Raw genomic sequence first — 14258 nt, 5'->3', positions numbered from 1 at the left:
GGTTGCTAAGGTTACAGCACATGGGTGCACACAGCACATGGGTGCACACAGCACATGGGTGCACACAGCACCAATGTAACCCTTTTTAGGGTTTATATAATAGAGTGCAGGACATTTAAAGAGTGGTTCCAGCTGAGTACCAACAAAACTGAATCCTAATAACTGGCACCAGCTCCTCATCAATTATTGCAAAAATACATTTTTTATTCAACTTTTTTTAAAAAAATGAATTACAAAAATAAAAGCTGATCATACAGTGAAGGTCGGTACGAGGAGACGTTTTACAATCACACAGATTATTTCTACTGCTCCAACATTCATAATTTGCCTTTATCATTATAACTAAAAAAATTTTTTTTTTTTAAATCTAATTTATTTACAATTATTTTTTCAAAAGTGAATGTTTCACCCTTATTTATAATACAATAGTACACGTGACCGCTCTATCTCTAGATTATCATGTTCAGGCACTTTTGTAACTGGTCCCTTATATCGTAACTTCCAACAATTCTTAATAGAAATAAAATCAGGACTATAGGCAGCACCTCCCAAACGATGGGTCATACCCCTTTCCAATGGAAATCTGGACTCTCGAGGGGGCGTATAAAGGCTGTTTCTGAAACCTGCCTTCTTGGCCGCTAGCTATGTACTCGTATATCCTGGCTTTAATCTAGGCCGCTAATTTTCCCAGCTGTCCACAAACACGGACACCTTGGAACCAGTGATAAGCAGATCCCTGGTTTACTTTCATATTAATTGTAACTGGGCGAGAGGATTGTTATATATGTCCTGTATATATTTTAGGTGTAGTTTCCTTTTTCACGTCACTCCTCGTTAAGGCCTTTCCCCGGCGCTATCTTCAAATGAGGAAGTTCTCTTCTACTAAGGTTTGTGTCGATAGGTTTTTCCTTCCAATCAGGGAGCGCAGAACTTTCACAACCTACAAAACAGACGGGAAAAATGCAAAGACACATTAACGTCCTGAATATAATCTGTCCCCTGGTGATAAAGGAATGATAAACACAGTTCACAAGCCGTGTCTAAATAAAGCGATTTATTTCTATATGGATGGATCATTGCTCACAGATAAATGTTATTTATCTGCAATTACCTGTAGACACCAATGGAACAAATCTCCCCCTGGTGACCAAAGTATCGTTACTAAGGTAGAATATTTAATTGGCTTTCTCCTTGGATCTATGACATCTGCATCCATGCGCACACAGTATCTGCTTTCAGATTTATCCATTTGTCACCCAGACCAAATGACCGTTTCACTTGGGGACTGTAAATTATTCTGTATAAGGCATAGCTCCCAACATTTAGACCTGCAAAACCGTAACATAATTAGCCTGACCCCAACCTGCCTAAACCCTGCCCCAGTGTGTCCAGAAGCTCCGATTTTGGGTTGAAACTCTGACTACTGCGTGTAGGTGACGGGTCTACTAAATAAACTACAAATAAATAAAAAAAGATTTTGTCCTCTTGGTGAATTGTGTTTTCCCCTGTGGTCAGCCCCGTACTGAGCGCTCACCGTCTGCACGACGAAGGTGAGAATGGTCGCCAGCACAAAATTCTGCGTTCCCAGATCAATGATGCAAAATAGAAGAGTATCGGAGAGGAGCAGCACCAGTTCCTGGCTGTAGAACAGGGAGCGGCTGAAGAGGCAGCGATTGTCTGAAAGAAAGATTATCAGTAAGTGGGAGGCGGGAGGTAGGTCAATGTATCATACAGACAGGAGTTCAAAACGGAGTCTTATATACTTATCTTTTAGGATAATGTTACAATGTTCTGAAACACACGTTTGATAATAGATTTTATGCAAACCCACCGTGCCACATAGAGATGCTTTAAAAAGGCACCAGACGTTGCGTCTAATTTCATATTTAATGCTATGCAGAAAATAAATACACGGAAATAATTTAAAACAAGAAAATCGTTACAGAAGTTTTCGATTTTTCTTTGTACGTCTTCTTCCCTCTTCTGTGTCCTACCAGAGGCTTTTAGGATGCAAATGTGACAGGGACTCAGAATTCTATGATAGTGGAGAGATCTGAAAATGTTGTGGGCAGCAGTGGCTCAGTGGTTAGCACTTCTGTCTCACAGCGTTGGGGTCATAAGTTCAATTCCCGACCATGGCCTTATCTGTGTGGAGTTTGTATGTTCTCCCTGTGTTTGCGTTGGTTTAATCCGGGTACTCCAGTTTCCTCCCACACTCCAAAAACATACTGGTAGGTTAACTGGCTGCTATCAAAAATTGACGTGTGTGTGTGTGTGTGTGTGTGTATTTAGACTGTAAGCTCCAATGGAGCAGGGACTGATGTGAATGAGTTCTCTGTACAGCGCTGCGGAATCAGTGGCGCTATATAAATAAATGGTGATGATGTTCCTAAACTTGTCTTTGATGCAGTGTTACTAGAATTTTACACCGTATTCCTAAAGTCCATATAGATAATTGTTCTCTACTCTCTTCAGACAGAATCATTGCCTATATTTTAGGGGTCCAGTTTTGGGGTGTGAAGAGCCCAGTTTGGAGTAAGTGAAGGCAGGAAGGGGACACGGTGTCAGTTTGATAACGGAATCCGTAGTGATTAGCAGAACAACCTGCAAACACCAAAAGGAGACTCATAACTGCAGCGTCTGCTGCTGATCTCTCACCATTGTAAAATATGGACTTCTCAACGGGCTGCTGAAACTCCATGTCCAGGATGCTCTCCAGAAACAACTTGTCCTTTACCATATAATCCATATCTTTATACACCTGCACGGAGGAGAGATCAGTCAGATGAACAATGGCAAATGTCACTGGAGAGCAAGTAAATGTGACAATAATATGTATCACAGGCGGAGTATTACTGAGTAATATACATGAACTAATTATCGTGTCCTCTCTCACCCCTCTGTAGCCAAGTTAGGGGGGAGGGGCTTCTCCAACTAAGCAGACAGTGACTGACAGCTTTGCAGACTTGCGTGGACTGGTTAATTCACACCCAGGGGCGGGGCAACTGATGTATCACAGCAACTGAATTTCAGTGTTTTGACCTCTGTATGAAGTCTCAGGGGGGGGGGGGGGGGTCCTCTCATATAATTCGGTGTAAGAATTATTTTTTTAAGCATTTTTCACCTTTAGATTGTGAGCTCTGTTGTTCTTATTGCTACTGTAGCTCCATAATATAATTATAATCTTGTTTTCATGCATTAGAAAAAATACAGGTGTGAATGAGCAAATGCATACAGCAAACTGTAGAGTACACATAGTATAGTAATAATAAAAACATAGTATTATATTAATAATACAGCGTAAGTATAATACATTTACATATCCTTAAGTCATTTATGATTTCCTACAATAATCTGCAGACCTTTTAGGAAGGGTTCACTGGTAAAATGATGTATGTAAATGTGTTTAATATGCTAATTGTTCTATATTTATTATGACGCTGAATGCCAGGTACCCAGTATGGAAGTTACAACATGAACTCACGTGATCCAGAAAGGAAGAGAGGAAGCGGTTGATTGTGTAATAGGTTTTGATCCTTTGCTCTAGCAGGGGGTTCCTCTCGTTCCCTCCTTTCTGGGAGGCGTTCCTGGGAGCCTAGAATACAGGGAGATGATAAATTGTAAATCATTGGCCATTGGAGAGAACAGAATAACAAGGAGAAGACTGAGCGAGGGAGAGAGAGCCGTTACCTCCATCAGTGGCTGCATGATCTTCTCGTACTGCTCCCGAACGCGATCGCTCAGCAGGATCTCGAAGGTCTGGATGTCGGAGCCCGGTTCTAGACCCCTCAACGGACACAAGTTTTCCTGCACAGAAGTTCCTCTGTTAATGAATCTCCCTGGCATAAGTGTACGGAAAACTGGTGTACAGGTAGCTGAAAATAAGGTACTGTAACCCACAGCAACTAATCAGACTTTTGTCTTAATACTCTAGGAAAACGACGTCCACTGTGTCTCGGCGTCACCGTTCCAGAAACGTCCACCAGCGCGACATCATCCTCCAAGCGTTGTTTTCTACCACAGTTGCTATAAGACTGCACCAGGTAATGGTACTATGATTAATGCTTTATAACAATGCTCCCGTCACAGAGTTTATGCCGCTGTATAAAACCGCATTTACCTCTTCCTTGCGGAGATTGTCTAGCATGGCCTCCATACTGACGTCCGCCTGGCCGTGTACCGACCGACCGTGGATGTAATGTCCGTAGCACTTGTGAGTCAGTATAAATACTGAGACCTACGGAAACATCTGATGTCATAATACAGAACATTTGTGGAATGAGTGCAAATAAGTTTCTATATACATTTGGCAATCATATTAGTCATGGGGCGACTTTCATTAAACTTTACGCCCTGTGCGTGTCCCGGCTTCCTAGTAAACAAAGCGATTTCTATCTATTTATCATGTTTATCACTAATTTCACTTTATTATTGCCACATTCATTTATTTTTGTTTTATCACCAGGAGCCGCTGTTTCTACTTGTACATAAAAATGCAGAAATCTCAGTTGCACACATTTGCATATTAATGTACAAGTAAAAATGGCAGCTCCTTAGCTGGTTATAGCAGTGAGCCGAGGAATATTTCTCTGTGTTTGTTCCTTTCAGGATAACCTCACCCTCTCAAGCACCTGCTGTGAACCTATAAATCGATTGAGCAACTTCTACTATTGTATTGTTTGTTTTATAACTGTTTCTACTGTATGTTATTTCTGCAGAAAAGAAAGGTGAGGGGAAGTATATAACATTTTACATTAAATAATTAAGGTGTAAGGGTACAGTGTATGATGAAGATTGTCTCTGGCCAGTTACGGGCCATTTGCCCCATCTCAGAATTTACTGCGGTGCCCCGTGGGGGTTTATATACTTTAGATGAGGCAACATGTTATCATTCACAACTTCCATGCCTGAAACATAAGAGGATTAGGTGACCTGCGGGATATAGCTATGGCTGGTGGTGTATACAAAGTGCTCTCTGTACAAAGTGTATACTAGGATATGGGATGGTGGGAGCATCTAGGACCGCTAGCACACACAGTAAGGGGAAGGATGTAACACCTTGGTGGCTGTTAGGGCACTGGGCGTCTGTACTAAAGATATCCCTAATGTGAATGGAAACTGCATGGGGGGGGGGGCAGCCAAAGTCTCCAGCCAAAGTCTCCAGCCAAAGTCTCCAGCCAAAGTCTCCAGCCTCCAGCCAATCCCTCTCATTGATTTCCCCTAAGTTCTCCTTTGCTTCTGCCGAAGATCTGTTACTTTATGGCCATGGGAAGAGTATTCTTTCATTAGTTTTGGCTGAGGCCACCTATTGAGTACCAATTCCAAAGCAGAGAATCCCACACAGACCCCATCATTCAACATTATCCAAGCCGTATTCAGTCCTGCTGAACCACGGGGGGCTGCTGGGAAAGACCCCATTATACGAGGCCGGACACATTTACAAAGTTTTGAATAGTTTGACAATTATGAGGAAATTCTCTGGGAGCCGTCAGTGCTTCCTGAAGATGGAGGGCCAATATGGGGTGCCCGCAGAAGGCCTGGCCTAGTGACCCCTCTATAGTCCCCCCATTTGTCTGTCTCTATGACTCCAGGTGATAGAGATGGGCTGCTAAATAATGATTGGCCCTTTTTAAGACTCCCAATCCAACACCCTTTTTTTGGCCTCCGGAATTTTGGCTGATTCTAGCAGCTGCGGCACCAGATGAACGACAGGAGAATCGAATGTCTCTGGCGGAATATAAACGGTGTCCGTCTGGGGGGAGAATGCGGAAGGACATATAATAACTGAGGGGGGAGCAGCATTTTATATATTTGCTCACTCTGCCTGGAGGAGTTAATTGGGATAGCCAGTGCTCCGATCCAACACTCATCTTATGTTTAATTTAACGCACTTAAAATGTGGGTGGGGCTTCACGGTAAAGTGGGTGTGGTTTGGCCGGATCAGAACATGGGAGGAGCTTATGTTGTCCCAATTTGGGATAGTGAATAAAAAATGACTAACGTTACTTAGAGAACACAGATCGGCAAACTGTCGAATTTTGTCTTCAATGAAGCGTTCATAGATGAAGATGAAGAACAGAACCTGCAATGCAAACAGACTGTATAAAGCAGTGATATAATGACTACACGGGGCCGTGCAGACAATAACTATCATCTATTTCACATTTAGAGCTAGGGAGCATTGTGGGTAATACCCATAATGCAATTCTCACTAACCTGGACAAGGCCAACAGCCAGCCACACGGAGGCAGAAATACCAAATCTCAGGATAATACTCCACGGGGCCTGATAAGTTCCAGGCGATGGGCTTAAATCCAGATTTAAATCCTTAGTCGCAATGTTTTTGAGACCTACAACCTGCGGACAATAGAACCAGAAAAATGTATTTTATTTGAAAATTATTTGTCTTTAAAGCTGCACACAACAGTCTATATTGCAACTCTCTGCTTTCCGTTACCCCCAGAGTGACCGCTGTAAGTCATAGTGCCATGCACTCTGATTGGTGGGGGGGTGGGAGGATACGTGGAAGCCCCACCTACTCCCAGGGCACACTGGTGAATATAATAAACTTGTCTTTCTCTGGCACAACCATGAACATGGAAAGTAAAATGTAACCTGCAAGAAAATTGCATTTTGTATGGTTACCTCCAGGAGTAACAACACCATGAAGAGCTGGAATAGGGGGCTGAGCTTCCGATGCGTTTGGATCTCATTCCACTCGTTAGCGACCAATATCGTTCTCCAGATGCTGACGCTGGACTTTCCTGGCAGACAGAAACTGATGGTGAGCAAGGTTCTCTCTCTCCCTTTCCTTCCTACATCGGGGTGTTCTGACCCCAGCTAGCCCCCCGGGCCTGCCCGTGCTAAGTGGGCTCCAACTTATGTCTGTTCAGAAGTAATTTGCTAATATACAACAAATACATAATTATATGCCCCAAGTTGACATCCGTGCAGCTCTGCAATTTTCTCACGTGCTGTAGGTTAGTGTGTTTGGCCGCTTGGTGGTAAGAGAGGCCGCTTGGTGGTAAGAGAGGTGGGGTTCACGGTCTTGGTGACCCTCTAGTGGCCGCTACTTCCTTTGACTTATATATCATAGAATACATTTTACAAAGTAATGATATATTAAGAAACAAGAAAATGACTGGATACTTGGGCAGCACGGTGGCTCAGTGGTTAGCACTTCTGCCTCACAGCACTGGGGCCATGAGTTTGATTCCCGTTCACAATATTCGTATATTATGTCATTTATCTGTGCGGTATACATTTATAGCCAGCAGTTACGTGGTTTAAGTATAGGGGGGTTCTATGAAAACATTTACCAACTCACAGGACACATCCAGCAGAAGTACCTAACATCACTCCACAAACCACTCCTCATTAATTCTCTGCAACGCTCCCGGGACAAGGTACCAATAAGGGGGGATTGTAATCCTGTGTTGTTTTGCTGTTATGTTCGGGGTTGATATAATGGATAAAACATCCATTCCATGTGTGATAATTCAGTTACCAGCAGATCTTCCCGTTAAGTACAGTTGGTCACCTCCAAGTTATATCTAACTTTATAGACCTGAGACCTCTGCCCTGTACACTCTGTGGGGTAACCGACCATTGCTCAGGCTCAGTATTATGTTGTGAGATTAAATGCCCTAAAAAAAGCCCATTTCAGTCGTCAGCTCCCTGTAGTTATTTTCTAGAGGAGAATGAAGGTCAAATAGATCTAAATAATTATCACACTAGTGAAACTGTGGGGTTCTCCTGCAATGAAATCTCCCCCCTGCCATCCTCTGATACCCCAGTGATCACAGCCTGGAGTCCTAAAGTAATCTCCTGCAGTTGTCTGTGAATTGCATTCCCCCATAGGGTAAATCTTCAAAGCATTATTTCAAATCAGTGTTTTCACAGGTCTGGTTATAAATCATCATCAGTTATTTATATAGCGCCACTAATTCCGCAGCGCTGTACAGAGAACTCATTCACATCAGTCCCTGCCCCATTCGAGCTTATAATCTAAATCCTCTAACACACACACACACACACACAGACCGAGAGAGACTAAGGGCAATTTAATAGCAGCCAATTAACCTACTAGTATGTTCTGGAGTGTGGGAGGAAACCGGAGCACTCGGAGTAAACCCACGCAAACACGGGGAGAACATACAAACTCCTCACAGATAAGGCCATGGCGGGGAATGACCCCAGTGCTGTGAGGCAGAAGCGCTAACCACTGAGCCACCGTGCTGCCCAAGTATCCAGTCATTTTGTTGTTTCTTAATATATCATTACTTTTTAAAATGTATTCTATGTTATATAAGTCAAAGGAAGTAGCGGCCACTAAGGGGTCACCAAGACCGTGAACCCCACCTCTCTGTAGTTATAGACCAGACACATTAGCAATTTTTGCAAATTTGGAGGTCAAAGAGTTCATCCTGGGCTAAATGACCATCAAGACAATATTATCAGTGAAAAGAAATAAATTATATATATATATATATATATATATATATATTACACATGCACACACTAAATTTGGGCTTCCCTCTCACCCTTGTGTGTAATACCTCAGTGAATTATTTTGTTTTACCGGCTCACCCTGTGCGTTGGACGCAGTTTTCTCCTTTGACTTTTCCCAATCGATGAGGAACATCCTGCAGGTCAGCTGTGTGACCAGCAGGTGGAGCAGCTCCAAAACCTAAGGTGAAATGAGACGGAGAATTGACGCAGATCCATCACCATGTGACCGTCCGCCGCCCTTTCCATCTCCACCAACCGCAAACACTTTACCTTCAGCGCAAATGCAACGGATAAGTAGATAATGAAGTCATTCTCGATTTGCCCACCAGCCGGAGGTAAGGTGACGCTTACTGTGGATGTCTGACCCTGACAAACAAAATGACATAAATAGAACATTTTGCGGTATCTGAATATGGGGACATGCCATGAAATAATGCCAAGAAATGAAAACGTGACAAAAGTGCAAATGTTACTAAATATTCCTTGGTAATAATGTGAATAGTTACATTTACATGCATCGTAGCACTAGTCCGGCCAGGATTGCAACAATGTGTCAGGAAGATGCATTATGTGTAGTACGTCCTATTAATTATGGTTGAAGATATCGTACATGGAGTTATGTCTGTAATATGTCTAGGGACACGTAAATAACGAAAGCTTATAAGTTCATTATTACAAATTGATAATTACCTTAAATGCAATCAGCCAGTAGATCGCTGTCCCGTATACGATGAGGAAGAAAGCGTTGGCAAGCGTTCCACTAACGAATGCCAGGAATTTAATGATCACCTACAGGGAGAGACCAACAGGATGGCGTCCGTATAGGAAACAGTCACAAGCCTATAATAATAATCTGTGTTCTAAAACAATATATAAATAAACACGCCCCTCAGATTAATTAACCTTCTATCAGGACCCTGAAAGATCCATGGACTCTGCTGGATGGTCTGATTTGTTTAATGATGTTTGGCTTGTAAACATTTACCTATAATAGATATGTAGCTCTATACATGCAAATACTTGGATAAGAGCGGATTCTGGGACCAAAAGTGGATCAGCTGTTCATTCAGCAAATTATAACAAGACACCGTGTTAGTGCTGTCGCTTTTACTGTGTAGTAAATTGCATATTTTAATCTCTATCCTCAGTGAATGGGAGAAGACCGGTGGTAACTACATTCTGCCCGTTGAACAATTACCCCAGCGGAAACGGGGGTTCAACAATTCAGAAGCTCATGGTTTGTAAAGTGTCCCTTTAAGTTTTCTGGTAATCACTTGTATGTGTGAGTAAACAGACTACTACCACTGTACAGGTACAGGGCGATGTATTTTGGACAGCCCCAGAATTAAGACCCTCCACTTCCCGATTATCTGCAAATCTTCATTGAAGTCTGTTTCTTCAGATACTTTCTAACAGTAATTTACTTCCTTCCTGTTACTTGTTCCGCTGCTGTTCACCATCCACCATCATAGCTGTCACAGAGTCTTAGGTAACATTGTATATTCTGGATATCCGTCCTTCAGGAGGGATTGTGGGTAATGTATAAAGGCCGATCCGTGTCGGTGGCCACAAGATAGATGCCAATCTCCAGACTTACCATTATGCCAACAGTCTGCTGCCCAGATCTCCGCAGCCAACTGCTGGTCTCCAGGAAGGCGAGAAGGGCAGCCAGGCCGCCCAATACGCCCAGCGCAATCTGTGGGAGGAGAAGGAATAGACTCATAAATGGGACCTTATATCTAGGGGCAATTCTGGGTACAATGGATCATGTTGGAAGGTGTGACCCATTCAGGGGAGGAATGTGACCCATTCAGGGGAGGAATGTGACCCATTCAGGGGAAGAATGTGACCCATTCAGGGGAGGAATGTGACCCATTCAGGGGAGGAATGTGACCCATTCAGGGGAGGAATGTGACCCATTCAGGTTACTGTGGGACTTGTTTTGTGAAACAGAGGAGCAGTTACTTACATTGGTGTCTCTTTTATACGTCCCTGCGCTCTGCGTATACGTGACAGCGAATGAAACCTGATAGAGAATGAATAAAACAAAGGAGATGTGTGTTATGTGCGAGATGGAAAAACAGGGGCGTCACTCACTAAAAGGGGGATACGAGCAATTTGCAGCAATAAAGCGATATAACTTTCATGGATCATGCATATTAGTAAGACATGCAGGAGAATAATTAATTTGTGCTAATAAATGCTTCCCTCGAATGATATAATTACTAAACTGTACAGAGATGTCAGTGTTGTCTGAGGCCAGGCAAGTAACTGTATTCCTCAGTGATGTCACTGGTTCCTAGTGACTGGATAGTCTGCATTCTCTGTGATGTCACTGGTTCCTAGTGACTGGATAGGCTGCATTCTCTGTGATATCACTGGTTCCTAGTGACTGGATAGGCTGCATTCTCTGTGATATCACTGGTTCCTAGTGACTGGATAGGCTGCATTCTCTGTGATGTCACTGGTTCCTAGTGACTGGATAGGCTGCACTCTCAGTGATGTCACTGGTTCCTAGTGACTGGATAGGCTGCATTCTCAGTGATGTCACTGGTTCCTAGTGACTGGATAGGCTGCATTCTCTGTGATATCACTGGTTCCTAGTGACTGGATAGGCTGCATTCTCTGTGATATCACTGGTTCCTAGTGACTGGATAGGCTGCATTCTCTGTGATGTCACTGGTTCCTAGTGACTGGATAGGCTGCACTCTCAGTGATGTCACTGGTTCCTAGTGACTGGATAGGCTGCACTCTCAGTGATGTCACTGGCTCCTAGTGACTGGATAGGCTGCATTCTCTGTGATGTCACTGGTTCCTAGTGACTGGATAGGCTGCATTCTCTGTGATATCACTGGTTCCTAGTGACTGGATAGGCTGCATTCTCTGTGATGTCACTGGTTCCTAGTGACTGGATAGGCTGCACTCTCAGTGATGTCACTGGTTCCTAGTGACTGGATAGGCTGCACTCTCAGTGATGTCACTGGTTCCTAGTGACTGGATAGGCTGCATTCTCTGTGATGTCACTGGTTCCTAGTGACTGGATAGGCTGCATTCTCTGTGATGTCACTGGTTCCTAGTGACTGGATAGGCTGCACTCTCAGTGATGTCACTGGCTCCTAGTGACTGGATAGGCTGCACTCTCAGTGATGTCACTGGTTCCTAGTGACTGGATAGGCTGCACTCTCAGTGATGTCACTGGTTCCTAGTGACTGGATAGGCTGCATTCTCAGTGATGTCACTGGTTCCTAGTGACTGGATAGGCTGCATTCTCTGTGATATCACTGGTTCCTAGTGACTGGATAGGCTGCATTCTCTGTGATGTCACTGGTTCCTAGTGACTGGATAGGCTGCACTCTCAGTGATGTCACTGGTTCCTAGTGACTGGATAGGCTGCACTCTCAGTGATGTCACTGGCTCCTAGTGACTGGATAGGCTGCACTCTCAGTGATGTCACTGGTTCCTAGTGACTGGATAGGCTGCATTCTCTGTGATGTCACTGGTTCCTAGTGATTGGATAGGCTGCACTCTCAGTGATGTCACTGGTTCCTAGTGACTGGATAGGCTGCATTCTCTGTGATGTCACTGGTTCCTAGTGACTGGATAGGCTGCACTCTCAGTGATGTCACTGGTTCCTAGTGACTGGATAGGCTGCACTCTCAGTGATGTCACTGGTTCCTAGTGACTGGATAGGCTGCACTCTCAGTGATGTCACTGGCTCCTAGTGACTGGAAAGGCTGCATTCTCTGTGATGTCACTGGTTCCTAGTGACTGGATAGGCTGCATTCTCTGTGATATCACTGGTTCCTAGTGACTGGATAGGCTGCATTCTCTGTGATGTCACTGGTTCCTAGTGACTGGATAGGCTGCACTCTCAGTGATGTGACTGGATAGGCTGCACTCTCAGTGATGTCACTGGCTCCTAGTGACTGGATAGGCTGCACTCTCAGTGATGTCACTGGTTCCTAGTGACTGGATAGGCTGCACTCTCAGTGATGTCACTGGTTCCTAGTGACTGGATAGGCTGCACTCTCAGTGATGTCACTGGTTCCTAGTGACTGGATAGGCTGCATTCTCTGTGATGTCACTGGTTCCTAGTGATTGGATAGGCTGCACTCTCAGTGATGTCACTGGTTCCTAGTGACTGGATAGGCTGCATTCTCTGTGATGTCACTGGTTCCTAGTGACTGGATAGGCTGCATTCTCTGTGATGTCACTGGTTCCTAGTGACTGGATAGGCTGCACTCTCAGTGATGTCACTGGTTCCTAGTGACTGGATAGGCTGCACTCTCAGTGATGTCACTGGTTCCTAGTGACTGGATAGGCTGCACTTTCAGTGATGTCACTGGCTCCTAGTGACTGGAAAGGCTGCACTCTCAGTGATGTCACTGGTTCCTAGTGACTGACTGGATAGGCTGCACTCTCAGTGATGTCACTGGTTCCTAGTGAATGGATAGGCTGCACACTCAGTGATGTCACTGGTTCCTAGTGACTGGATAGGCTGCACTCTCAGTGATGTCACTGGCTCCTAGTGACTGGATAGGCTGAATTCTCAGTGATGTCACTGGTTCCTAGTGACTGAATAGGCTGCACTCTCAGTGATGTCACTGGTTTCTAGTGACTGGATAGGCTGCACTCTCAGTGATGTCACTGGTTCCTAGTGATTGGATAGGCTGCACTCTCAGTGATGTCACTGGTTCCTAGTGACTGGATAGGCTGCACTCTCAGTGATGTCACTGGCTCCTAGTGACTGGAAAGGCTGCACTCTCAGTGATGTCACTGGTTCCTAGTGAATGGATAGGCTGCACACTCAGTGATGTCACTGGTTCCTAGTGACTGGATAGGCTGCACTCTCAGTGATGTCACTGGCTCCTAGTGACTGGATAGGCTGCATTCTCAGTGATGTCACTGGTTCCTAGTGACTGGATAGGCTGCACTCTCAGTGATGTCACTGGTTCCTAGTGACTGGATAGGCTGCATTCTCTGTGATGTCACTGGTTCCTAGTGACTGGATAGGCTGCACTCTCAGTGATGTCACTGGCTCCTAGTGACTGGATAGGCTGAATTCTCAGTGATGTCACTGGTTCCTAGTGACTGGATAGGCTGCACTCTCAGTGATGTCACTGGTTTCTAGTGACTGGATAGGCTGCACTCTCAGTGATGTCACTGGTTCCTAGTGATTGGATAGGCTGCACTCTCAGTGATGTCACTGGTTCCTAGTGACTGGATAGGCTGTACTCTCAGTGATGTCACTGGCTCCTAGTGACTGGAAAGGCTGCACTCTCAGTGATGTCACTGGTTCCTAGTGAATGGATAGGCTGCACACTCAGTGATGTCACTGGTTCCTAGTGACTGGATAGGCTGCACTCTCAGTGATGTCACTGGCTCCTAGTGACTGGATAGGCTGCATTCTCAGTGATGTCACTGGTTCCTAGTGACTGGATAGGCTGCACTCTCAGTGATGTCACTGGTTCCTAGTGACTGGATAGGCTGCATTCTCTGTGATGTCACTGGTTCCTAGTGACTGGATAGGCTGCATTCTCTGTGATGTCACTGGTTCCTAGTGATTGGATAGGCTGCACTCTCAGTGATGTCACTGGTTCCTAGTGACTGGATAGGCTGCACTCTCAGTGATGTCACTGGTTCCTAGTGACTGGATAGGCTGCACTCTCAGTGATGTCACTGGCTCCTAGTGACTGGAAAGGCTGCACTCTCAGTGATGTCACTGGTTCCTAGTGACTGACTGGATA

The 14258-nt window shown here is 44.6% G+C and overlaps 1 protein-coding gene across 1 annotated transcript in view; it reads right to left on the bottom strand.

Moving 5' to 3' along the window:
* Positions 1-181: 181 nt before the first annotated feature.
* LOC142104576 (meckelin-like) overlaps positions 182-14258 on the bottom strand; it is a 29903-nt gene continuing 15826 nt past the window's right edge. Inside the window, exons 15-28 of the mRNA XM_075189329.1 lie at positions 10481-10537; positions 10109-10207; positions 9202-9300; positions 8782-8877; positions 8590-8689; positions 6646-6764; positions 6217-6357; positions 6002-6082; positions 4121-4237; positions 3691-3807; positions 3485-3595; positions 2659-2761; positions 1535-1677; positions 182-940 (exon numbers count right to left, since the gene is read on the bottom strand). Coding sequence (XP_075045430.1) covers positions 860-940; positions 1535-1677; positions 2659-2761; positions 3485-3595; positions 3691-3807; positions 4121-4237; positions 6002-6082; positions 6217-6357; positions 6646-6764; positions 8590-8689; positions 8782-8877; positions 9202-9300; positions 10109-10207; positions 10481-10537 — 1464 coding nt within the window. The 3' untranslated portion in view covers positions 182-859. The remainder of the gene's footprint in view (positions 941-1534; positions 1678-2658; positions 2762-3484; positions 3596-3690; positions 3808-4120; positions 4238-6001; positions 6083-6216; positions 6358-6645; positions 6765-8589; positions 8690-8781; positions 8878-9201; positions 9301-10108; positions 10208-10480; positions 10538-14258) is intronic.

This window comes from Mixophyes fleayi, chromosome 10 (assembly GCF_038048845.1).
Source record: "Mixophyes fleayi isolate aMixFle1 chromosome 10, aMixFle1.hap1, whole genome shotgun sequence".
NCBI lineage: Eukaryota > Metazoa > Chordata > Amphibia > Anura > Limnodynastidae > Mixophyes > Mixophyes fleayi.
This window is presented reverse-complemented; position numbering and strand designations above follow the sequence as displayed.